Source organism: Ciconia boyciana, chromosome 17 (genome assembly GCF_034638445.1).
Source record: "Ciconia boyciana chromosome 17, ASM3463844v1, whole genome shotgun sequence".
Lineage (NCBI taxonomy): Eukaryota > Metazoa > Chordata > Aves > Ciconiiformes > Ciconiidae > Ciconia > Ciconia boyciana.
The window spans coordinates 4,698,135-4,724,264 of record NC_132950.1 but is presented as its reverse complement, the minus strand read 5'-3'; the positions used below and the strand labels follow the sequence as shown (position 1 = coordinate 4,724,264).

The 26,130-nt window shown below is 42.8% G+C and overlaps 1 protein-coding gene across 8 annotated transcripts in view; it reads left to right on the top strand.

Annotated features, from left to right (window-relative positions):
- The window catches only part of MYL10 (myosin light chain 10), a 166,057-nt gene that overhangs the window by 82,036 nt on the left and 57,891 nt on the right, over window positions 1-26,130 (top strand). For all 8 annotated transcript variants that reach the window (XM_072882116.1, XM_072882113.1, XM_072882118.1 and 5 more), the window contains one exon: window positions 16,220-16,347. In XM_072882116.1, the coding sequence (XP_072738217.1) occupies window positions 16,220-16,347 (128 nt within the window). The remainder of the gene's footprint in view (window positions 1-16,219; window positions 16,348-26,130) is intronic.

The window sequence follows — 26,130 nt, the reverse complement described above, 5'->3', positions numbered from 1 at the left end:
TGTCAGGCTGGTATCGGTTAAGCCCCGGGGACCGAGGTGCTGGGCAGTGTGCTCTCAGTGGCAGGGTCTGGCCGGTTGCCTGTCCACATACCTGGCTGACAGAGAAAAAAAAAAAAAATTCCTTTTTTTTCCAGATGGCTCCCTCTAGTTATGTTTTAAGGGCAAGGTAAAAACAGTGGAGAAAAATGGAGCAGAGTGCCTCGAAGCCCCTCTATCACTGACTCTCCATGTTAGGACAGAGAGAAAAATAAGAGCCTTGGCCAGTTTAACTGTTGTGGGTATTTGTGGCATCTAATTGAAGTCCTGAAGTAAGGAATAGGGGTTTTGGTGCTTTCTTTATAGTCAGTCTAGTGAGGGATGGCTCAGAGGACACTTCAGACCTCTGAAGTGAGGAACTAGGTCTGAACTGGCTCCTGAAGGAGACACCTCTCCTCTCATGACCATGATGCTTGGTGGCTAAATTCACAAATGGATTTGGGTAACTTGAACGCATCCAGTCATTCAAAACTCTTCTGGTCCAATTCATTGCTCCTTGCAAGTACCAAAGCATATTTCTTTTGCTTTGGGTTAAAAATAAAACCCCAGTGCTGCGAGGCAGCATGGGGCTCTCTGTGAGCAAGTGCCAGTCAGCCCTCCCTGTGCCCCGCCAGCGTGGGGTGGCCCCATGACAGCCCTGTTGCCTCCTCTTGGGCCAGAAAGGTGCAGATAGGGATTTGGGAACAGCTAAGGGAGAAGCGGTTGAGGTTGAAGCGGAGCTTCAGCTGCCTTTTGCAAAGACAAGAGCAGATGTTCCAAATAAAACTTTGCCTCCTTAGATGTGGGTGCTTGGCTGATAACAAACAGCATGAGCAGGCCCTGTGCTATTAGACAAGTAATGAAGGCTGGTGTGGATTCTCTTATGTCTAATAAGCACTTTACTTCGGTGGGGCTCTTAAGCGCATCTTCATCCTTTACCCAGCTGCCTCTCCTGTGAAACCCACAGGAACTTCATATCTTTGAAACCTCTCCCACTCTGTCAGGCTTGGCTGAAGTTTGCATGTGGTTATTAGAGCAGAGGACAGGCAAGCGCATGTTTTATTATTCTATATTCCCCCCAGTGTGCTTTTTAATGTGTGTGCATATATACTGCCACTCCTGAATCAATTTCATGTTGAATCCTCGGTTTAGTTTAATTTAACTGGCAGAGATGGGAACTTGGAGGCTTTCTTTTCTTTTTCTTCTGAGTTGTTTCCGTCTACTGTTTTATGAATATTCCATTGCTCAATAATGGGAGGTGGAAAATGAAATCCCAAGATCATATTTTAAAGGATGTTAATGACCATGAATGTAACCAATATAGTTAATAACAGTCCAGGCAGAGATGGAAGACCGTTCTCTTCTTTTGAATAAGGGCCAACATAGCTTTCTGATTATCCCTTCTAGAGAGGGATCTGGATATTAAGGGATAAGTCATACTAAGTATTTCCTTCTTAGACTCCTTATTCATTTATGCCTACTGTTTTTTGTCATCTTTAAAGGTGTTGTTTAGCCTGGTTTGAATTACTTTAAAACAAATGAGTCTTTTAAAAAACAGCTCTTGAATCCATGGAGATGTTTACTAAATCCTTTTGATTAAAGGGACGAGGTTTTTCTTCTTTAAGAAACAGTCTGTAACAAAAGTAAGAATTATTCTTAATTTGAAGTGTGAAAGGGAGGAATGAGGACTCCAGACTTCAGAAAGCTCTACTTGGTTGAAGGAGTAGCGTGTATACAGTTTTCTTGTACTTTTCTGAGTTAAACTTAGAAATTTGGATGCTCAACAATGAAGTACCATGTCACAGATCCCAGCATGGAATTACTAGGAAAAAAGTATTGTTTCCTTTCCATAAAACCAAAAAGCAGCAGAAAAAAAACCATTTTCACCCTGGAGCAATGAGAAGATAAGGAAGTACTGGGCAGAGAGAGAAACAAAACCCTTCAGGCTAATGAGCCTGTTGCCTCTAGGTTTATCTCAGCTCCACCTCTCTCCTTTGTCACTGTAGTCTTCAGTCTCCTCCTCCAGTCTAGCTGCTCTTAACCTCATTAATACTTTGCTTTGATGGTCTTAAGTTCTTGACAATTTATTCCAGATGTTTGCTACTTTGAGTGAAATAGATTTCCCAAATTTCCTGTTTACTCTCAATGTCTTTTGTCTTCTTCTTTGAAAGTGTGACAATTTTTTTAACCTCTGAGCAATCTAAACATGTTAGTTCGCTGTTCCACCCCCTCTTCCTCCTAGCATCTCCTAAAGTTTGGGGTGTTTTCCTTAGAATGGACACTCCTTTTTGTTGTCTTCTTGCAAGGCAATCTTGACCTTTTTCACCTTCCTTAATTCTGCACACATGAAATTCTAAGCTCTAAAGTTTTTTTAGCTGTGTGTTGTTTTTTTTTTTTTCCTGTGGGTGCACATGCACAGGATAGGAAGAAAATTATGGAAAAAAAAACTTTCCTACTTTTTGACACACTCCAGACCAAATGTTCTTCAAACATGGGTTTGCTCATGTTGCTTGTTCCATCAGGTGTTTTCTGTGGATGAATTACCTGGAGAGCTTTGAGTAGATATAGTGGGCTGGCATCTCCTTGTTGAGCTGCTCAAGGTGCAAAAGTTGGGGCTGCTCTTAATGGCACTGACACAACTCCCCTACAGTGTGAGTGCAGTTGGAGCAGCGTAGCTGACCTGGGAATGGCTGTGCTGTTGGAAGTTCCCGTTATAGTAATAAAAACGTGTCCACTTTAAAGTGGTTGTATGGCTTCAATTAATCTGTTGTTTTCTTTAAAAATAAAACCAAAACCAAAACAAACCTTTAAGTGAACCAGTTCTTCAAGTACAAAAGCTGTGCCTAGACCAGGCCTTAGGCCTCAATCTTGCAAACACTTTCACAGGTGCTTAACTTTACCACTATGAGTAATCCTATTGATTTTAAACAGCACTACTCAGGCAATAAAGAGTGGATTTGTATGATCTGGGGCTTACCATGGGGTATATCAGAAGTCACTCTTCTGAAATTAATGATTACATGGGTGTAAGAGGGGTGTCCAGCTCAGGATTTAGTTAAAATTAGTAGTACTTTTGCTTGTAGGCTTCCTTGAAGCATTTAACTGTCTTGTCTGCTCTTTTGAGTGCTGTATCTTGAAGGCCACCACTCATTTTTTGACTGGGGACTTTTGTTACAATGTCCTTCAAAAAAAATATTCAGATAGCACTTGGTGTACTGCGGCTTTCTATCTCTTGGTTGATTGTAACCTTCCATTGAGGCTATTCCACACGTCAGTGCCTTTACAATGTCGTTTTCTGGTGCCCGACACTGGGTGAACTCAGGCTGCAGCTTTTCAGCCTCTAGATCTCTCTTTTCTATCCAGTTGCCTATTTTCATGAAACTTGTAGCAATGTGACAGCTCTGAAACTCCTGTCTCGCCATCAAATTGAGCTGAAAGCAACCAACTCATTCAAAAGTTATTAGAGATGCATGCTCATGCACACCATGATCATATATGCATTATTTTTGAAGGAAGTCAGGCAGAAAAAATAAAAAGTGATTTGATCAGAGATAGATGCATTATAATGTTTCATGAGCTCGAAAAAATGACTTTGCTGTATGGCTGGTCTTACAAATATGCTTTACCCCAACTCATCTCTCACCCCCCCCTTGACAAAAACAGGCATAAGGCTACTTTTAGTACAAAATATAGATGGACAAACCTTTTTGGAAGTCACAGAAGGAAAATCCCCCTCTCAGTATTTTAACAATATAAGTAGGCTTGGCACCAGGGCTGAGAGATCTGTGCCAGTTGCCGACACGGTGGGTGAGTCATTTCTGCTCAGGTGTTTGCTGGAGAAGGAAACCTTTGAGTTCTGCTTAGTTAGAGAAATACTTAGGGGAAACAGCCCTGTTGGGTTAAAGCACCAGGAATCTGACATCATATCCAAGTTTGTCCCAGCTGGCGGTGCAGCAGATCATTAAAGGGAAAGGGTATTTTACTCATTCCAACCTCTTTTCCCCTTTAAAAGGGCAAACTCTTGCATTTTACTTTTAAGAATTTCAAAATAGAAAAAGAAAAAAACAAAACAAACCCAGGTACTGAGATCAAGAAGAGAACATCCAACTTCGGCTGAAGCAAGCAGAGAAGGAATGTTCAACATGAAAGGGTTTATTCCAGATGGCTGGAGTACCTGCATGTTGCACAACGTTATGTGTTAGAAGTCCAGCTCTCAAACAGTGAGTGCTATTAATACAGCAGTTGTGCTATGACACTTGTGTAGGAAATGTGACAGCTTTGGCTGGCAAGATCCTAAATCACAAGTTTCGCAGAAATTGTGGCAGAATTTCCATTGAGCTCTGCGGAGCTGGTCAGCACTGACTCTCTCAGTTGAATTGTGCTGTCTGGCAGCGTGCTGCAGGATGCACTTGAGGAATCAAGGGTGGGGATGTAGGACACCAGGTGAAGATTAAGAAAGCCAAGGTCTGTCACTGGCTTGATGAACTCTTGAACAAGTTGCTTTGCACTTGCACGTCTCAATCTCTTTGGATTAGTTCTGGTGCTCTGTTAGGATTCTTGGCACTGTACGGGTGGGTGCTTTGCAGAAGGAGTCTTCAAGACCCACAGGAATTACAAGGTAGATGATAACTTGCATATCCATTATTGTTTCTTGGGCTGTGTGGAATCACCTCGTTTAAACTCAGTTTGCATGTTAAGTTCACAAGACAAATGTCAAAAATCCAAGCTTTGGGAATGGGTGTAGGAAAGCAGCATCTATGCTGATGCTGTGTCTTTCCTGCTGTTCAAACAGCATGTACTGCCAGTCTCATTCTCCTGCCTCTGTTTTTAGGAGATCTGTGGTGCTTTGGAAGGGGATCAAAGTAACAGCTGGTTTTCTTCCCTCCTCCAGGTCGCAAGGCCAGAATTCTGGGTGCACCCAGAAGACTTGCACTTTCCCCAATGAAAGAGATGGGTTCCTAGCTGTTGGACAGCCCGAGGGACTCCTGCCACTCACCTTACTCCTCCCAAGTATTGTTCTTGGGGCACTGCCACTGCTACTGCCAGAACTGGAGGCTGCAGCTCAGCTCCTGCTGATGCTATTGCTGGCTCGAATGCCTCTTTTGCAGCTTTCTGGTTAGACAGTTGTTAGCTGCAAACCTGGGGTGTGGAAGATTGGTCACTACTTGTCTTAATTTCTTTTCTCCTCTTTCTCCTCATTTGCTACTCACCATTTTGGAGATGAGTATAAAGGGAGACACACTGGGTAGAAATAATGTTAACTCTGGGAATGATCCAAAAGGCATTTTTTTTCAGTCACAGTCTTTGATTAGATTAGGACTGAGTTGTGTGTCCACATGAGGCCGAACCAATAAATTTGGGTTTGAAGGCACCAACATCCTGTGAAGAGAGCTAGTGAAACTGGAGCTCAGGATAGAAAAATGTCTCTGTCAGGTTGTCAGAGCTATGCAGCTGTTCTAGATTTTCACAATTAGCCTACAAAATAGTCAATATCTTTTCCATCTCCAAGATGCCCCTCAGGTTCTGCCTGCAAGGAATAGCATCAGCCAACATCTTCGACACAGGACCTTCCTCTATCCTGTGTCATTTGGCAAAACAACACAGTAGAATGTTTAATGAAGAAACGTTGGTTACAGAATACCCATAGTGGGCATTTAAACACATTGAATTTGCTAATATTTTTCTTTATAACTCTTGTGTCTAGAAGCCCCAGCTGCGATCAGGGCCTTGTTGTGCGAGATGTTATGCAAATGCATATTTTGTACAAACAGGATGATGCAATCACTTGGAAAACTTTATAATCAAAGCAGAAAAAGGGCAAGCGGGGAAAGAAAAACACATGAAGTGGAGTGGCTTCTTCAGGGTCATGTGGTAGGTCACTGGCAAAGGCAGGAATAGCAGTAGGTCTCCTGGGTCCCCGGCTGGTCCTTACCCACCATGGCATCCTGTCTCTTCTAAAACACCCGTGTGCTTTCCCAGTGCTCCCTAGCCTCTCTTAAACTCCGTCGCAGAGCTGGAACGCTAAGTGGGTTCAGCTAATTCAATTTAACCTTCATTTGTCGAGCTGCTTTTGTATCCAGAGCCGTGTGGCTGCTCTGTGGTGCTGGGAACTGAGCTGGATTTGTTAGGTTTCCAGAAAGGAAATGGAGCGCAGCTAGAACTGCCCTTAGAGCAGAGCCGGGATGCTGTACTGAATGTGGATATGCCATCCCAAGAACAACTTGTGGTCACAAACCAGGCTACCTAGTTTTAAATCGTGTCCAACTTTTTGAGCCAGGCAACTAAATATTTCTGAAGCTTATTAAATTAACCAGTTAGACCAAGGCAATATACAAGGTATACAGGCCAAAGAAAGCATCGTGGGTGTAACTTTCTGAAGGAGAATTATAGTTGCTGCTGATCATGCTGTTACAGTAAATGTTGTGTCAGTGTTTCCATTATCAGACTTTTTTTTTTCTTTTTTTTTCCTTCAATGAGTTGTTCTGGGGCTGTGTGAAAAGGTTTGCACCTCATGAAAAGATTTTCATGTGCTGCGAGATGTAACGTGAAACCACTGAATCTCTGTTACCCAAAGAATCTGCACTGTTTGTACAGGGAAGGAGCAACCTTCAAAACTGGGATCTGAACCTGATGCTGAGCACACAAAATCTGGGGGGAGTTCAGCTCACTCTCGATTCTTCCTCTTGTGAAAAGTATTCACTTTGGTTCTTGTTTAGCACTGAAGAGATGACAAATCTTCAAGTCAGGTACAATTCTGTGGTTCAACTCTGCCAATACAAACAACTTTGCTGTATTTGTGATTTGTCTTGTTTTACAATTTGCGTTACATTGCCGTGTAGGGACGCTGTGATTGAGGGTAAGATGCTATACAAGATGCCAGCCTTACCGCAAAGACCTTCTGTTACTGAGTAAGCTCTGTGTCTCAGCCCACACAAACGTGCAAACATGCTGTACTTGATTAATCATGTTCATTATGGTCGTATTTTCAAGCAACCCAGAACAGGGCTCCCTTATGCTGGGCACTGTGCAGCTCCGGAGAACCAGCCTTTCTTTGTTTCCTGTGCAATGTGCCAACCTGTTTCTCCAGGCCAAACCTGCTTTCTAATTCAAGTGACAAAATTAGTGAAAAACTGGTTTGCGTCTTGCACTTCCATCCGCCTGGGCATGTTTGGGAATCCCTTAGAATGACTGAATTCAGTGGTTTAGGCTTTTTTTTTTGTTAATTGCACGCCTCCCACAATAACTCTGAAGTAGCTTAATAATGGAAATGCTGACATGACACTATTGTCTCAGCCCCAGGAGTGTGTTCCACCTTCTATTGTTTGCTTTGGCCTCTGTATATTGTATACTGCCTCAGTTTAATTGGTTAATTTAATAAACTTCTGAAGTGCTGTATCAGTTGCCTAGCTTAGCTTTTATCCACTAGCCTGATGAAGAAAGTATAAGTTTCAAAAGCTTTCCTGTATGAAGTTAATCAAATAAAAGGTATCTCCTACTGTACTTTGCATGTATGTCTTGGAAAGACTGCTTGAACTAACACATTTTTGCAATTAAAGCATTTTAAAAAGCCCTCTAAAAATCTTTGTGTAGCTAATATTCCAGGCCTGACCTGCCTAACTTCAGTTTCATAAAAAAAGGAAATTTTAAACTTAAGGCTGTGCAGTGCTTCAGTAGCCACATCTAAATTATATGTTAGGCCAAAGTGTACTTTAGATGGACTCTTGGGGTTGGAAAGGGGGGAGAAAAGTGGCGAAAAAAAAATAACAAAAATTATTTGAAGTTATTATGGAAGGGAAGTCTTGCAATTCAGCCATGTGTGAGACTGGGGTGATCTGCAGTGAATTTCTGGTTCTCGCTGAAGCCCCACATAACCATGAGCATATCCATTAATGCCTCTCTGCTCCATTCCCCATTTGGAGGTCTTTTTCACATTTTGTGTGTCTCATTCCAATTTTGAGATTTGGGGATTGTATGCTACAATGGGGCTTTTTATTGCATGAGCTGTAATAATAATGAGTTGGAAAGATCGGTAGGTCTCGCGGTACGCTTTCACTGCGGGTGCAGCAAAGCCTCTTCCAGGCCAGTGCAGAGAGCACTTGAGAGGCCCCGTGTGCCACACGTGAAGGAATATTTATCTGCGTTCAGCAGAGCCAAAGAGTGCAATGCACATGTAACATGAGTCCATCTTTATCTATTTTAATCCGCAGCTTGAGCATCCCAAGATTTAGGGGTATTCATCTATCAAGAGTGATTTAGATATACTTGATCATGCCTCAGGGCAGGGGAACAGCCTAGGTTACTTCTTGATATCCCTTCCAGCCCTGTTTTTTTTATGACTCTATTAGATCTGACAACAACAGAATCGTATACTTTGTTCCAAAGGATTCTTCCATTAATTAGTACTTTGTGGTGCATAGCTCCTCTTCCCTTGAGGAGCTCTAAGAGGTTGACAAGTGCTAATTAAGTCCTACAAGAACTGGTGTGTTGAGTAATTATTATTTTAGAGGTAGAGAAACTGAGGTGCAAATGTAACCCATAGGAAGTTTTGGGACAGAATCTCACTTCGATGCTTAGCATTTTAGCTACTTAAAATTCTCGCTGAGCTGTGCCTCTGGGCTGTTGTCGCCAATGGAGAATAATGCTGGTGTTTCCCTCCTGCCCACATCTGAGCTAGTCAAGGCTGTAACAGGCTCATCAGCCACATTTGGGCTGCATCAGCATCAGAGGGGGACTGCTAGCAAAATGAATCTGGCCTGTGTGCCAAAAATAAGTTTATTTTTTCTCTATTACCATGCTTCCTGGACTTGCAGAATTATACTGACTTTAAAGGGGAGCTGCCCCAGAGTCCTGAATCAGGCCTTTTGTATTGGGAGGGAGGTAACCTCTTGCAGTCTACGTCATTTGAGTGTAATTTTCAAAGATTTGCCGGTGTAATTAGTCTGCTTCAGAGTTCTCTGGTGTGGAGTGACATGGCCGAGTGGCATTTGAGAACACTTTAAAAGGAAATGGGCTAATTAGTTTAGTTCTGGGTCAACAGTGCACCAGGAGCCATTGAGCCAGACTGGCCTGTACCTGGATGGCTGGTGTTTAAACTTCTCTGTTTAGTCAGCAATACCTTGCTAAAGGAGGGTCTCTCTAGTGCGAACCACGAGGTGTGGCTGGAATAGTTTCTTTTGTCCTGTAGTAGGGTTATTATCCACCTGTGTATTTCTGGGTATGGTATTGTATCTGTATGAGAGAGATCACATGCTGCTTTTCCTGTGTCTTCTGTGCCCTGCAACACCTGTTTGTAAGGTTAGACTTTATGCAGAATTCCAGGAAAACTTGCTGCTTCCAGAAATAATAATATTTATCATCCTCAATCAAATTCTGTCCTGAATCTTCAGTGATTCCACTGACTTCCTTGGGTCCATGCAGACTGTGGACAGGGATCTGAATTTGATCACCTGCAGATTCTGATAAAGCGAATTTAATTCCACCACACCAGTCCTCAAACCTCCTATTTGCAAATTATCCAGGTGAATTACCACTTTAGGTCTATGCGTGCAGGCCAAGACCAATTTTACAAGAGCTTTCGCTGGCTCCACCTGAGACACACATTAAATGCTGGCAACCCAGGAACGCAGACCTGAGAGCACAAATTCCAGGGTGGTGGTAGATTTGTGTCCTTGATGTGATGTAGAGGGGCTGGTTAGACAAGTTAAACTCCGATTTGCAGCTTTTATGTGATAGAAGTTATTGTCTTGTTGCTGCTGTCCGGCTCTGTCATGCTGCTGCACATCAGTTCCCTTCGCTCTTCCAGGGTGTGGTCTCGATTAATGTTTGCACGCTGTAATTTGTGATGTTTCTTGGTTTAACAGGACAAAATTTGCCAGTCCAAACCATGTCTTGGTGAGAGGGTGAGGTGCTTATTAAGATCGGGAGGTTTTTTTCACGTTCACACGTGGTCTCTTGTAATCCCACAAGCCAGGGTGTAATGCAGCTTTGCATGGCAGCAGTGGCTGTGGGATAATGGGTTGGTTATAAGGAGGACAGGAGGAAGTGGTAAGAATGAGCCCCAGAGATATTTCTTGTATAAGAATTTCTCTCTGTCTTGCTGTTTCTCCCTGATAAAGAGACTTTCTTGAAAAGCAACGAGTAGGGCTATGCAGATCAGATTTGCAAGTAATCTTGTCCCAAACTGTGCTTGGCATGCAAACATTCCTCCGTGCTCTGTTATGCTCCTGCCAGGGTGATGACACCATGGCTGGTCTGATGACATCTGCCATGCTGCAAAGTCTCTGTAGTAGTCTCTGTTTCTGGGGAATACTCCCATAGGGTCACAAACCTTAAAGAAACCATTCATGTGGTTCTGAACATACAGTCCCTGTATTTAATGTTTCAGGAATGGGGCTTGTTTTCTTTCAAAGGTGGTGGCTGCAGTATGCAGAAAGGGAACATGCATCTCCCAGCTCTTTCCAAGGAAGCAATCCCAACCTGTTCTGCTGGAGAGGCAGTAGCCAGGTGGAGAGGTACGGAGAAGCAGTGGGAGGCAAATAACGCCCTGTGTTTTTCTCATGGGTTACAAGCTGAAAAGGCTTGTGAATGGACATTAGCAGTCTATCCTCCTCGTCCTTGACTCATTGTGGGCCAGACCTCCTCAGACACATGTCCTGCTCTGTTGTGTATCCAAGTCTGGAGTCTGTGCCAACCAGGAGAGGCTGCATTTTATGGTTGTGCAGGAGAATGGGGCTAGTTAGGGAAGGTTCAGTGTTCAAGGGCTGCAGTTGTGAGGGGGCCCTGATTAAGCCAGAGAACCCAGCTGAGCAGACTGGCCAGTCCCTTGCTGCTAAGAGAGCAAATCATTGAGTGGAAATGTCCCCAAGCATTGCTGAAATGGCCAATGGATCCATATCACCACCTAGCTGAGAGCTGGGCATCTTTAGCCTGAGCATTCATGTGAAATCAAAGGTGAAGCACTGGCAGGGGACAGCAACTGATCAGTCCTGGGTATCTGGGGAGGGTGTGTTAAACACCCCCTCTCAGTGCAACAAGCCCCTCTGAGCATGTTAGCATCCATCTGGTGGGTAATTAGCTGGATCTCTAGTTGAAGAATCGGTGAAGGGATCCCTCTTCCCACATCTCCTTTTAAAGTGCTTTCTCTAATTTTTGTGACATCCAGCTGGAGGGTCTCTGTATCCGTCATTACAGACCATTAAACTCCTTCAGATCCATCTATATATTTGAAGTAGTTTCTGACCCTTGGGTGACAGTGGCCAAGGGGGATCTGACCTTTTTTTAATTTTTTTTTTTTAAGTTAAGGAACATTTGCTGGGGTGGAATGAGTCAAAAAGTTCCTGGCTAAGGAGGGTGCATGTTCACAGGCTCCCTGTCCCGGCAGGCTGGGCATGGGCAAAACCCTTCCGCAGCAGCATTGTATTACCCTGCCTTGTAACCTGTTGGACTGTCCCTGATCTTACCAGCAAATGGGAGAGTTTTCTCTCCAGCAAGAATTCTTCTGGTTTCTGAGTAACAGTAATCTTGATAGTGGGAGGCACAAATTGTCCTGGAAGGGGCAGGAAGGAGTTGAAATGCTGCAGGGAGCAAAACAAGCTGAACTGCCTGCTCCAAAAAGCTGAGAGGAAAATGTTTCTTGAAAAACAAAAAAGCCCCCCAGATTCAGGAGAGGATGATGATACTGGTGAAAGGACCAAAAAAGGGAATCGGTTCAGGTTGAATAAAATATTTTGTTTGACTCGATACATAATGCTTCCTTTCATTAAAGTGCCTGTAATCTTTTCTTGTTAATTGAAATTAATTTATTAATTTCAGTTTGAAAATGTGTAAGCACTTTCAGGCTGATGACTTTTATTTTTTCAGCTGAAGTGACAAACCCAACATAAATTTGCAATGTTTTTGTTGACCCAAATATGCCTGTTTTCTTTGGGCAGGGATAAAAGTTTCAGCTGAGAAACTCTGCCTGCTTCTAATCTGGACAACACCTTCTGCCTAAGGATACTTTCATTCATAAATAACAAGACAAATAACTGGATGGAAATGAAACCCAGGAAGCGAGTACGTGCACCGTAAGGGTTGGGGATTTCATACAAACCAGCAAAAAGCGAAATTGAAAGAAACTGAGCAGTATGGTGTTGCTTAAAACCCTTTGGCCAGCCAAACGCACAGGGTTATTTTCCTAGAAAGCATTAGTGATAGCATGTGTTGAACAAAGTTAGCTGTTTGCTTAGCCTGTCGCTATGGAAGGTGCTACCATGACTTCTGTGGTGGTAGTACATCTCTGAAGCGTCCCTAAAAGCAGTGAACTCCTATAAGGTTACCCGAGCTAGAGATTTGCGTAAATAAAGTAGTGTGTATTTGGAAATGCATGGGGCAGCAGAGTACGCAGGAGACCTGCCATCTCAAAGCCACCATTTCCAGGCTGTCTTCATCCTCCATCTCCTAAGCAGTGGTGAGAATGGTGTCTCAGTTGCCCAATAACCAGTCTTCAAACTCAAAACAGGAGAGTCTTGAGCCTCTTTTTTTTTTTTGCTAAAATAAAGGGCCCTTTATTGCCTGTGTATAACCAGGGATGGAAAAGTGAAGTTTTCTTTAGTTGTTGTCAATAACAACAATATTTCCTTCTTGCAAAAGGACAATAGGAAAAGTTTACAACACTAATTGCCAGTGGAAGCAATTTCTAAAAGGGGGATCTGGTCTCAGGTGTTTAAATGTTTACTCACTGGTGCTTGATTAATAGCTAATTAGAGAAGTAGGATTTTATATAGTTTCTAAATCAGTGAAATCTGGTGTCACTCAAGGATTGAGCCTGTAATTATTCACCACCTTGGGAAAAGTCCTATTGACAGTCCGCACTGATGTCCAAAGAAATAGCTGGCATGAGTGTAACCATTCGACTCATTGGACAGGATGACTTACTGGGGGACTGTAGAATTTTTCTCTAATATATATTTAAAATTTTATATAATGTGCATAGTATATTAATATATAATATTTGAATGTAACTATAAATATGTATATTAATATATTACATATGTAATACAGTAATACAGTACTGTACATACAGTAATATATATTAGTTTAATTTCATAAAGGAAAATAATGAACTGAAACTTGCATTTCTGTTTCCTGAACTGGTACTACTTCTGTTAGAAAGCTGGAGGGTTGGGGTCTCTTCTGAGAGAGGTAGAACTTTTTTTTGGAAGGAGTTCAGAACTCAATTTAAATAAAAGTTGGATTATCAAAAGTGTGCATCATGCTAAGTAGCATTTAATAATGTTGAGACTTTTCTGAAAGCTGCAGTTGTGAGGTATCCAACTGCAAACCTGAGCAATCGGCTCTGGTGCCATCATGAGTACGTGAAGGGAAGCGCCTTTCCCAAGGGCTCTCACTGGCAGCCATATTTTTGAGCTTCTCTCCACTGAAATAAATTGTGTTATAAAGCTTCAGTAATGAGTAAATGTGCGTTTCTGTTACCCTTTAAGACACTTCCTTGTGTTTGGAAATCTTCAATTAAGCCCCTAAAGGCACAGAATTAAAAAAAAGGTAAAAATCAGTTCACACGGAAGGGAAAGGGAAGGGCAGAGGAAATATTATTCTGTAGGAAATCAAAATACACCAACCTTCTACAAATTCAGAGTAGATAAACTGTTTACCAGTGACTACTGAGTTTGGGAGAGTGATGGTATAATCACCAAAAACATCTTGAAATACATTTCTAAATAAAAAGGCATTTTGTGCAGTTGCAGTAATTAATGGTTGCTCTCTTGCAATAGCCTGCAGAAAACTAACTCATGCGTTTGACAGCAAACATGAATATGCTTGTAAAACTGAAGGGAATCGTTAGGCTTGTGTGAGCTTGATCACTTAAAAACAAACCAAGAAGCTGAACATGGAAGCATGTTACGACTTAGGGGCTTGGTTGAAGTCAAGGGGAGCATGTCAGTATTAGGTGCTAGGGAAGGGAGGAAGGCCCAGCTCGTCTGCAGCCTTGCCAGCTGTGGCACGTGGGTTAATGTACACGTTAAAGTGGCACACTTGAGGCCCTGAACTGCCCAAGCAACATGGACGTTTTGAAAGAGAAGGGCAATTGTAACACCATTATATATGTGGTTGCTTTGGAAAACTGGACCTTGCTGTAGGCAGAGCTGAGAAGATGGTGATGCCTTGAGATGGTTGTGCATACTTCTAACTGTTTCCTTTTTGGCTCTGACTTGCATGAGGGCAACTTCTGTCACATCCATGGAGGTCCTGTAGGAGGAAATGTGATTTATTTATGAGGGTAAAGAAGGGGAGGGTTATGACAAATTGTGCAAATACTAAAAATTTCAAAAAAGCAAACAAAAGGTGATTCAGTTTGCCTCTCACTTTGCATGTGCTTACCCTGATTATTCCATCCAGTGAATTTGCAGGCATGAATTTTCAGTAGCATTCCCTGGAAAAACTTACAAGGAAATATAGCAAAACTTGCATAGAGAGTGAATTTCAAAAATCTGTGCTGTGGAGCTGCAGCTGATTCTCTTTTATATGTCTGAGCAAGGGACAGAGGTACCTTATGTGACCACTCAAAGTTTCTTCTTAGGCACTTTGAATATTTTAGATTTGGTGTGTATGTTAGGAAGTTGCAAATGGCAAGCATGAGTTTACAAATTATTCTCAACTGTGGAAAAATTAATAAAATGAAAAATGGGGAAAAAAGCCCTACTTATTTGCTGTAAGTCCATTCACCCAAGTGTAAGATGACATAGTGACTTGTTGACGATGAGGGGCATATAGTCTGCTGAGAACTATAATTCATGCTATAGAAATTAAATATCTAATCTCTACCCATTCCTCATTTGCATTGTGGAGTGCAAAATGCAGAATTCTTACAGCTCAAATACATCAAAGTATCAAAAAATTTCAAATTTTCTATTTGAAGGGATGAGAGTTTCACTCCAGTTCTGGAGGAGCAAGCAAGTTTTGCTCTTGCTTATGGAGAGGTTAATCAGGAAGACCTCCGCTGTCTGCCCGATCTACCCGTTCGGATGGAGAAGAGACCGCATGAGCTGTAAATGAATGCTTTTCTCCATAGCAGGGCTTAACAAAAGCCGTTTGGAACAGGAGTCATCTTCCTTGTGTTTATGCTCTCTAAATTTCTAGTTGCCTGTTGGACTGTGTAGGATTGCTTAGTCCCTGGCATTACCTCAGTTATGACTTTGACAATTTCCTGATAGATTGTTTATCAAAGAAAATATTATGTCAATAATGTCTAAAAGCTGTAGCAATATTGCTCCCGGCCCAGAGATGTAAATACTGTGTTATCTCATGGCACAGCCTTAAATGACGCCACACATCTTGAAATAACATGTCCAAATGTGTCAGAGGAAGAGATTGTTAAAGTGTTTGCCTTATATTACCTGCCTGCTAGCAAATGGGTGGTGAGAGACCTAGAGTTTAATTTTTTCTTTTTTTTTTCTTTTTTTTTTTTTTATGTCTATTAGGCGGATCATGCAACTATCTAAACACAGTTCTGGAAAACCTGTTTGCTAGCTTACTCACAGCCCCAAATGGCTTTGAGTTGCAATAGTGTGGTGCCTAACCCTTCGGGGGAAAAGAAAAACATAGCAAACCCAACCCAGTGCACCTTCTAGAACAACATCTTCCGAATTTGTGAAGATTGGGGGGCGGGGGGGGAGGGAGGGGAAAAATGGCCTGTGTGTGAAACCACGAATTATATTATGTCTGCCAAACCCCTTTGAGAATTGGACCAACTGTTGGTTCAAATGATTTGTGCTTATCCAAACTTTACTCATCAAAGGTTTTTATGAGTTCACTTTGGCAATGGCTGTGTTTTTCCATGTGGTGAAATCATACACCTGGAAAACATGCAGCCAAAATGGTGTGGAGCTTGAATAACTCTCCTTGTTCTCCAAATGCTCTTGAGTTTTAAGCATCATGGTAGTTAAAGTGTTTGTGGTGCTATAAAATTTGTACAACTTTACAGTAAACCTGACTCTTGCATAACCCTCTTGGCCAGATGATTGGCAGCTGGGTTGTGATCTTCTAACACAAAAAGGAACAAATATTGGCCTTAAGTTTTTACTGTACAGAAGGAAGAAAGCTAAAAATCTTTACCTTTGTACAAGCTGTGCATGGTGGCATGGAAAACATCCTGTGAAGCAGCAGCCTGTGAATAATCCTGTTTTATGGTTTGCTTCACAAACAGTGTACAGAGCCCTATCCAAAATGAGCCAGTTCTGGGATGGACAACAGCAATCAAGAAGATGACTGTACTTCACAGAAGTGATGGGGAGAGGCTGACAGAAGATACTGGCGGAAAATTCAAAAGAAAGGGTATGTCTACAGCAGTACTTGATGTTGACCTTGAAGTTACCTTAACCAGTCTGTGTTGTTTCTGGCAGCCTGCAGCAAAGCCAGTTATATTGCCCTCCTAATTTGCAAGTTGGGCCCTCCTAGGACTTGTTTTGAGGCGAGCTTGCCTTTCCCCGTGGGCAGTGGAGAGAAGCAGCGCTGGGGAGGAGTGCTGAGAAGTGGGAATGGTGGGATTGTTGTGGGTTGGCTTCTGTGCCCTGAGCCTGTGCTGGCTCCAGACATGGTTCAGGAGAGCACAGGGTTGGAGGACTGGAAGCGGTGGGAAGATCTCTGATCTGTAATTGAGTAAAGGTCCCAGGATCGTGGTGGGACCGCTGGTAAATTGTGGCTTTGGCAACCTCATGGTTAATCCCATTGGCATTCTGGGCATTGGGTGGGTCTTTGAGCATGGCTGAAAAAGGAGCAACTTTTTCTATTTAACTGAAGAGTGTCCATCCCCTGCATACTGTATTGTTTTATTTTCTAACTGCAATTAAGCTAGAGTTGTCTAGGAAAAAGGGCACAGCATAATTCTCAAAATGGTATCATGAAACGAAAGATACATAAAACTGGTGTAAAAGAACTGGTGAAGTTGTAAAGAATTTAGGCCATGGTGAACATCAGTTTCTTGACTGCAATGCCTAGTCACTTGTCTTTCTGTTTACACAACAAAATAGCCTGAAGAGAGTTAATATGTTTAGAAAACGGCACTTGCATGTATTTCTAATGGGAGAGGAAACTCAACAAATTGATGTGACTCAACAAATTGAGTATACAGAACAGATCACAGCTCTGATTAGGCCATTTGCAGATTGGTTTGAAGAGCACTGGCCTCTGGCCAGTGAGCTACTTCTTACTTGCAAGGAACATAGACAAACAATGAGGACACTGAGCTAACGCTCCACTATGCTTTGTCTGAAGCAATGATGATCTCGTACTTCAAGCATACGCTCACGGCTGGCTGCTTAGCATAATGGAGCAGTCCTGCACCACACATGTCTGTGGCCACGCTACAGAGGCTTCACCACAACATAACTGCAGACCTCTTCCACTAAGGCCTCATAAATGGCACGGATTAAAAATAATATGGGTAACATAAAATGGAATTTAAAAGAATACGGATGGCTTAATATGAAAGTCATGAATAATGCTGCATAAAATGCCTGAGCTATTAGTTCACTTATAACCAGTGTACCTGTGCACAAATCTGTATACTGGTTTTGCGTACTGTAATATAAATGGTCTTTGTTCTTGCCTTTATATAATAACACCCCACCTAATATCTAGACACCCTTGTGTATATTTTACGCATACATCTAATTTAGTTGTTAAATATTGCTCCAAAACCCACAGGTACACCAAAAGAGCTGTATATTGTCGAACTGGTTTGAAATCCATAAAGAAGCAGTGCTTGGGAAGAGAAGGGTTGAAAGCTGAAGAATTAAAGAGCATTCCTTTTAATTTAGTGGCCTTGTAATATGCTACTGAGTAGGAGGAGAAAAAGAATGAGTGGTGGCTGGATTGGGTCTGCGTTTCCTGTGTTGACATGGGATGGGTGGAGCAGGATGGTAATGGTGTCCCCAGCCCTGGAAGGAAGAAACAACCATTTGGTCTTGATGTGGAGCAACTCGTGGGGTTTAAGTCTGGGACAAAGTTGTTAGATTCGCTATCCAGGCTGGTTTTCTCCCTCTCAAATAAATGTTAGTGCTCCTTCCCCTTAAGTTTTAATCTCGTACTTCTGAGGAAACCACTTCTTGGAGGGTCTCACTGCTGTGAGGCATGGGACCCCTCCTGGGTCTGTTATGTCCTGAAGCTGTGGTGAGGCTGTGAGTGCCTGGGATCCCGGGGGCAAGCCAGGGAGAGGGAAGAAGCAGATGTGAATTACTGAGGAATCTCAGCAAAGCCAAAACACTTGGGTTGTCAGAAACCCGAGCAATGTTCATGAATTTCAGTGTTGGACTGCTTTTTTTTTTTAATCATTATTATTCTTTTTTCTTGGTTGTCTGCTATTGTACGAGGGCAAGAATCTGCAAAAAAACAAAAGCCCAAGCCCAAGGAGCCTGTAAACAAAGCTAAACAGTTAACACATGAGCCTGCCCCGAAAGAGACAGGAAGAGGAAGATGTTTTTCATTTTGTGATGAGTTGCTAACTGGGAGTCAGTTTGCCATCTGCTTGTGGGAAAGCCCTAGGAGGAGGCTTTGACATACAGCCCATGGAGTTCCCCACTGCTCCCCCTCCAAACCATTCTTCGGCATGGAAAGCTGATCCTGCTGTGAAAGCACTGCATGCTGGAAGTCTGCCGCACTTGTACTGGGGAAGTCTGAGGCGAGATGCTTAGTCTGCGCACCCCATGTCCCTCTCTGCACAGCAGGGACAGCCAGTGCTTCCCTCCCACCCAGGTGTTTTGCAGGGGCAATACTCAGTATTATTTCCTAGGCGTTTGGGATGCTGACTGGTGGGAGAACATGACCAAATCTCAAGTGATGGGTAAAGTGGGTATGGGGGAGTTCTTCCCCAGCGAGAAGAGGTTTTTCTGCATGCTGTAGGGATGTCTAACATTGTAACTGTCTCAGCAGTTGTGTGTAGCTGTGACCACCCGTAGGTAGGTTTATCTACTGGCTGCAGTTGTGCCCTGTTCCTCTCCTCTGCATCCCCTTTCCATCCAGCCCAAAGAGGTTTTCCCAGAGGCTGCAGAAAAGTTACTCTGCGGCTTCAGTTCTCAGTTGCCCATTACAGATATGTTAAATACATAAATTAAAAACATCCTCCCTACTTCTGTTCTCCCCCACATTGTCTGGAGCACCCATCACATGACCTCCTGCCTGGTAGAGCTGATGATGCAAGGACAGAGATTACTTCTGCTTGCAAGAATTGCATGGCAGTTCCAGCCATGTATTATAATTTTGTGCCGGTTGGCACCAACTAAGTAATCTCTGTGATAGCCTTAGGAGCAGCTTTGCCATGAGATCTTAGAAATGATATGTTGCCTCCCTGTGAAAGTGCTGAATTAAACAAGTATTTGCAAATTTTCATGACAGAGAAATTCCATTCCCTGAACAAAACCAGGGAATTTTCTTGAATCTGGGGAAATCAGAGATATAGAGGGATTCTGTGGTTAAACAGTGACTGCCCTTTTAGAATACCTTGCCCTTTGTTATTCTTGTTCCTTTGGGAGTGAGAATTGTTCAAAAATTCTGGCATTATGGTTCTGTATTACAGAGAGGAAAGAATCTGTAAATCTTCTATTATCAACCCAGGAATTTTGCTCTGTAGCTTTCCAAAGGTGAGCCCCTTGTTTTATTGAGTGAAGGAGGTGAAGTTTATTATGCCTGGCTTGTTGTTGACTTCATCACTTTGATGTCCTCCAGATTATCAAATTCTCTTGTATTAACATATGATAATTTCTACCTGTATTGATAGACAATTATATATGCAACTGCACTATATCACATGATCCTGAGTGATTCATCCTTTGTTCCTTGTGAATCTAAAAACTGGGTCTCCTGCCTTCCCAGGCTGTCTCTAATTTAGAGACTGCAAGCTTAAGGCATCAAAATCTTCTTGCTACATCTATGGTTTGTTACAAGGAAATGGATTCTTCACCCAGTTACGCCAGTGAGGGGAAGAGAGCCTCTCTCAAACCCGTAGCTACATGGGGGAGGTGGAAAGGCTGAGTCCTCCTGTACCTTTGGCTCTCCTGAGGATAGTGGGTATGTTCTTCCATTTAATGTATATTTAGAGCAGTGCTGCTTTAAGATCAAAATAATTGCTCTGGATTTATACCAGGGTAGCTAAACATGGAATCATGCATAATTCCCAAGCACGTTTGTCTTGCAAGAACCACACCTGATCTGCCTCCCAGCTCCTATTTACATATGACATCCTCATTGTGTTGAGAACATCTGGGGTGGGGTTGCTTGCTGCCAGGGTGGGCAGCCGTCATTGCCGTGCGAGCCTGAATCCTACCTCCTCTGTAACCATAGATCCTGACCGCTTGCAACCCTTCTTCAGACAGCAGGAACATCTCTCTCTGCTGCGTTTGTGCATTTCTGTGGTCTTAACACTAACCTATTTTATCCCTGAACACAATAGGATGAAATCCTACAGAAGAAAGACATATCTCAAATGTTTCCAGGATGCGTACATCAGTGATGCATGTGTAGTTTCTAGCACAGAGAGGATTAGAATAAATGCATTCTTTGTAGAGGCTGTTTTAATCTTTCAAGCTAAACTTAGATCTCGGACACCTGTCTCTGCAGCAGTCTGTCTCTTGAGCTCATGAATTTTGTGCACAGCTGTCAGTGCTGTATGTGGGGTTCTCTCTTTTCAGCTGGCTCTATTCCCAGTTGGCTGAAAAGTAGGAGCCTGTCTTAGAAAGAGAATTTCCACTCCTGCATACCTTGATGGAAACAAGAAGATATAAAACAAGATTTAATGACCCAGGTTTTTTTTGAACCATTTATTAGCTGTTCTGTACATACTCAGTCTCTGGGGAACTAAGTTACATATTATGATAAGTATAGAGTGCCTGTTCCCTATGGACTTTGTTTCATGATTTATGTGGATAAAATAAAGCATATAAACCAAATAAATTACTTTGGATAGCTTACTTTGAAATAGGACTCCAGGAAGTGCCACGAGGTGACCAGATGAAATGCTGACCTGAATTGGTGGTGCTAAAATGAGGATACCATCTCCTGCCCCTGCCAAGCCCTTTCTGTTACTCTAAGATTGAAGATTACAAAAGGAGGAAAAGGGTTGTTAGGAAAAACATCCACCTATGTCGTCTTCATTCCTTTGGGACTGATTAGATGGGAGGGATATGTCACAAACTGAATGGCTTTGCCATGAGCTTAATGGTGAGTGGTATCTGCAGAGTTTTGCAGTGTGCTCGACTGCCACCCTTTTTTCTCTGAGAAATGGCTATCTGAGATTTTGGACCCCACCATGCGCTACTCACCCTCTTGGGATGGGAACAAAAGCAAAACTGCTCAAAATGAAGGGTTGCCTGCTAGGATCTGCAGTCTGTGTGGGCCTTGCTCTTGTCTAACTTGGGTATCTTCAGTCTTCTCATCTTGGTCAGTTTAGGTGTAGTTGTTCAGCTCCAGACAAACAGCCCATTCAGCCTTCTCAAAAACGGTAGCCATTGGGTGTTCCTGCTCAGAGGGAAATCTTGTCCCCAAGTTGTCTGCAAAGAGTTTAAGAAGCCTGGTGCTATATGGGGGAAGTGTAGAAGTGAGGTCTTGTCCTTTGTGAGCAGTGACAGGGCTATATTTCCAGGGGAAAGCATGTCCTTTTGCCTCGGTCAGGGGAGAGGGTGCATGTGGAGATCAGGTTTGCAGAGGTGCAATAATTGAGATTTTTACCACCAAGTCATCCCATGAGTAGTAACAAGGAGGTGGAAAGGGAGCCCAAAAGCTTCAGTGCCACTTTCTGCACAACGTGAGTTCAGCTTAGAGGATGTGGCAAAACTGGAAGGGTCAGCAGTTTTAGCTGTGCCTGGCTGTCTCTGGAAACACAGATTGCTGTGCTGCGCCACTGAGAAGAGCTAACTGTTTTTCTATCTTGGTTTTGCAAGTTTTCTATGATAAACACTATGGGCAAAGTAACTCTTCTGTATTCGGGAAGCTAAAAGCATAGCCTCCCTTGGGTGAACATGAGCCGCTCTCTGCATTTGGTAAAAGATGCTGCTGAAGCCATCAGTCGTGTACGGCGGGGGGAAGGAGCCTGCTGGAGCCTTGTATCCTCTCTAGAAAAGAGAAGAAGCAGCTGAAGGAATTTGGCTCGTGTTAGACCATACACCTACACTACCAGATAATGATTTGATCAATCGGCAAGCTTGTCAGATCGGACCCCAGATAGGGTGGCGGCTTGCCAAGTGCTGGATCAGAGAGACTTTGTTTGATGTTATCACAGTACAATTAGGTTACATGCATTGCTTCATGGCGCAGGCCAAGTGCGGGCGACTGGGAGGTGCATTCGCCTGCCATCGGCGGCCCTGGGCACGCCTGGCACCTCTGGTCACCCACTGCAGCGGCTGGGGGGGGTCTGGCGGGCGGCAGGAGGGCACCCCACAGTCCCTGCCCCGGTTTTGGTTCCCCTCAGCCTCCTGTCAGCCAGCAGATGAGAGAACAAGTAGATTCAGTTTCGGGAGACCTCGGGGCTTAGTAAAAAAGAAAGCTCAAAGGAATGACTCTGTAGAAGAGTAAAATACCAGGTGTAACATGCAGCTAATTATGCCACTGGTTTACAGGAGGGATTTTAAATGTTTCTTTCTGAAAAGCCTGAAAGGAAAAAAAAAAAATCAAAGGGGAAAGATTGAAAAACAAGTATGAGAAGATATAAAACAAGATTTATATCTAAATAATTTCCTCTAATTGCTGTTAGAAGACATTAATTTTCCTTTTGATGCTCCACTTTACCTTAGGCTTTGCTGTACCTGCCAGGATGGCAGGGAGTCAAAGAGGATTAGCTCAGCAGCTCTCTGCCTTAGTAGCCTCTGTAAAAGATTTAGCAATGGGAAGAATATACAGGTTTAAAAAAAAAATAAAAAAATCCTAATTTAAACAGGCCAACTTCAACCTTCGTTTATCCTGTGCAATCATGATGACATCACCAGCATCCCATGGGTACAAATGAGGTAGAATCTGGGTTCAGAGTGCCAGGCGTGTGTGTGTTGCTTTTTAAAGATACAGAAGTACCTGATGTATCTGTGGCTGCATAGGTGTCGGCGGTGGTTTCAAAACCATTTCAAGTGGAAAACATTTTGTCCATACAGACAGCCAGCCTAAAGCCCATGCACCAATTAAGGTTTGCCTAAATCTTGGTCTGGAAAGGACTTAAATAATGCTCAGGGGTGAGCTATCCCTTTGCCAAGGGAGGACTTTGCCTGGAGAGGATCTAGACAGAAGCAATATGATAATATTTAATTTGCCCGGATTTTTATAAGCTTCCATTCTGGCTGGCACGTGTGTGGGACATCTCTCTGTGTCTGTGGTGGCATTTGGGCTGTGATTCCACAGTGGTCCATTTTTTTGTCTCCTTTTCTCTATCTGAACATTGCGCAAGTTTCTTGTCTGAGACTTGGGAGTGCAGAGACTGCAACTCACCTGAGAGTTTGCTTGCTGAGACTAAGTCTGGTAGCGATGCCAGCTGGATAGGTCAAATGTGTTTTGTTTCACCTTTTTCTTTGTCAGAATTTTTCAGTTTAAGGGTGCTTCTTGATCTCTGATTGCACCTGAAATCCAAAATTGCTTTTGGTGGTTGTGGCAGCCACTTCCCAGCTTGACTCAGAGGTACAGATACCCATTCAGTTCGACACGAGTGGGAAAGTCCACATTCCTCAGGCTGCACTGAATATCTCAGCCTGGAAGTGTTGTTTATCAAAACTTCTCTTAGATGAACCTTGCGGTAATTCTCCATTAATTTATTTCCTCCAGTTATTACAATGAGTTCTGCTCAGGGGTATCCTAGAAAACCACTTGGAAGCATCAGTGGAGAAAAATGAAGTGCGGTTGGCTGGAAGGAGCACCCTATGCCACATCACAAGACTCCATCTCTTATTTTCCCACTGCTTTAATCTATTCTGTTCTCTGTGTAGGGCTTAAACAAAAGTAACCTAAGAAGATACTGTCTCTTTGTTTTTGTCCTGCATATCATTTTGTACTAGGCAGTGATTCTGAAACAGAGCTCATAGCTCAACAATCGTGTAGACAGGCCTTTTGGGCGAACAATAAAACAGATGCAGAAATAATGAGAATCAAAAGCTGCTTTTAAATTGCAGGTTGAAGTAATGAATAAATCCCCTCCTTCAGATGGAAATATAGGAATGTATAGTGTGTATTAACTGTCCAGTTCACTAAGGTCATGGTTTTCATGAGAGTTGTTCTCATTTAAGCACTGTAATAAATACCCAGGCTGTCCAAAGAAGTTAGTGTGTTGAAGACATACACTGGTTGCTGAGCTCTTCTAAAAATCTGGTCCCACTAAATCAAGAGCAGACAGTCTCTCTTATTCATCTCCTTGTCTGGTGGTGGTTAAACAAATGCTTTTGAGTCTGAGGAACATTAAAATTCTGCAGCTTCCATAAATGACTTTGATTTCAAGATGAACAACGAGATGTTACAATCAAAACCAAAACCGCTGCAGAATGTAGCATTGAAGGAAGCTGTGCTAATTTCTTCAGAAACAAATGTAGAAGTTAGTAACATGAAACAGCTGACCACGAGCCAGATGCTTCAAAGCGATAACAAGTAGTTCAGGAAGCCCCCAATAGCTTTGGCTTTCCAGAGAACTTTAAGATCCATATGTATACCTTTAGGGGTAAAACTACTTTGCTAAATGCAAGAGTGCTCCAGATACAAAAATATGAACAGGCAGTGCTTGCAAACACCAGCGAGTACCTCTTCACTGGTGTGACTAGTAGATTTGTCCTTTTGAATATCAAGTTAGGAATTAGGTTATTTTACACAAGAAGCAGGTACGGAGTAGAATCGATAACAGCCAAAAGACTTTCATCTGCTTTAATATATTTGATGCAGTCCCATTGCCATCATATTTCTAAGAAGCTCACAAACCCATACCAACATTAGGAGTAGATTACAAAATAACTACTCAAGAAAACGTGCATTATTTTTGATTCTTCATTCCTGCTCGAGAAAACTACTCAGTGCCCCCAAATGTGACTGTGCCCTCTATCAAATCCATTGCATCTTGCCTGTATTCTGACCCCCTACACCCTCTTTAGTCACAATTTGACCAAATTTAGCACACTTGCTGTGTTTTGTACAACATACTGAGTAACGGTGCAGACTCTGAACTCAGTAACAGTGGTTTGAATCTTAAGTAATACCAGAGTTACTGTGACTTTCTAGTTATCAGACATGTTCTTAAAAGGACGTCCTGTTCTGCTGTCAGGCTTTTCATTTTCAAAACAATAGATGAGTGTTTGGGAGTTGAGGGAAAGAAAACTAGTCTCCTACAGGAGATAAGATCTGATATAGAGGCCTCGGAAAGAAAAATATGGCTAAATTTATGGTTGCTGGAGTGGCTGCTCTGTATCTTATTTATCATTTTTTACATTAATCTGAATGTATATTTATTGCTTCTCAAACAATTTTGTGTCACTAAAAAAGTTCTTTCCAGTGAATTCAAGGAATAATTTAAAGAGTATAAGAAATGGCCAAAAGCTCACAGAGCCTCCTACCTGAAGTTTCCTCTGTTGGGGGCAAATTTTTTAAGGGCAGCCAAATGAGTTAGTGATCTGTCATATTGAGGTTTCTTTGTACTGAAGGGTGATGGGTACAAATCCTTCCCGAGAGGCCTCGCTCAGGATCAGGGCCTTGCAGTGCTGGTTGCTGTACAAAACAAAGAAAATCCTATCTACATACCCTTCAGCATTCGTTTTTGTCGTGTGGTCACCTGTCGTGCCTAGGATCACATGCAAAGTCCTTGGGAGGGCAAAGGGGAGAAATCTGCCATTTTCTAGTGCTGCTTCCGTGTTATATCCAGCAGGATGACACACGAACAATGCTGAAGGGACCTCCAGTCGTTGCCTCTGCTGACATCACGCGTGTGGTCCCTTCGCCGAGGGAGGGAGGGATGCTGGACTGGGAGCACCGGGAGGAAGACCTCATGTTCTAGCAGAAAGGAATTTGCTAATATCATATGTTCCTTTTTATCTTTTTTTTTTTTTTTTTTGGGGGGGGGGGAGTGCTACTCATCTTTCTAAAAGCAAAATTCTCTAGCTGTCAGTCAGGGGACTG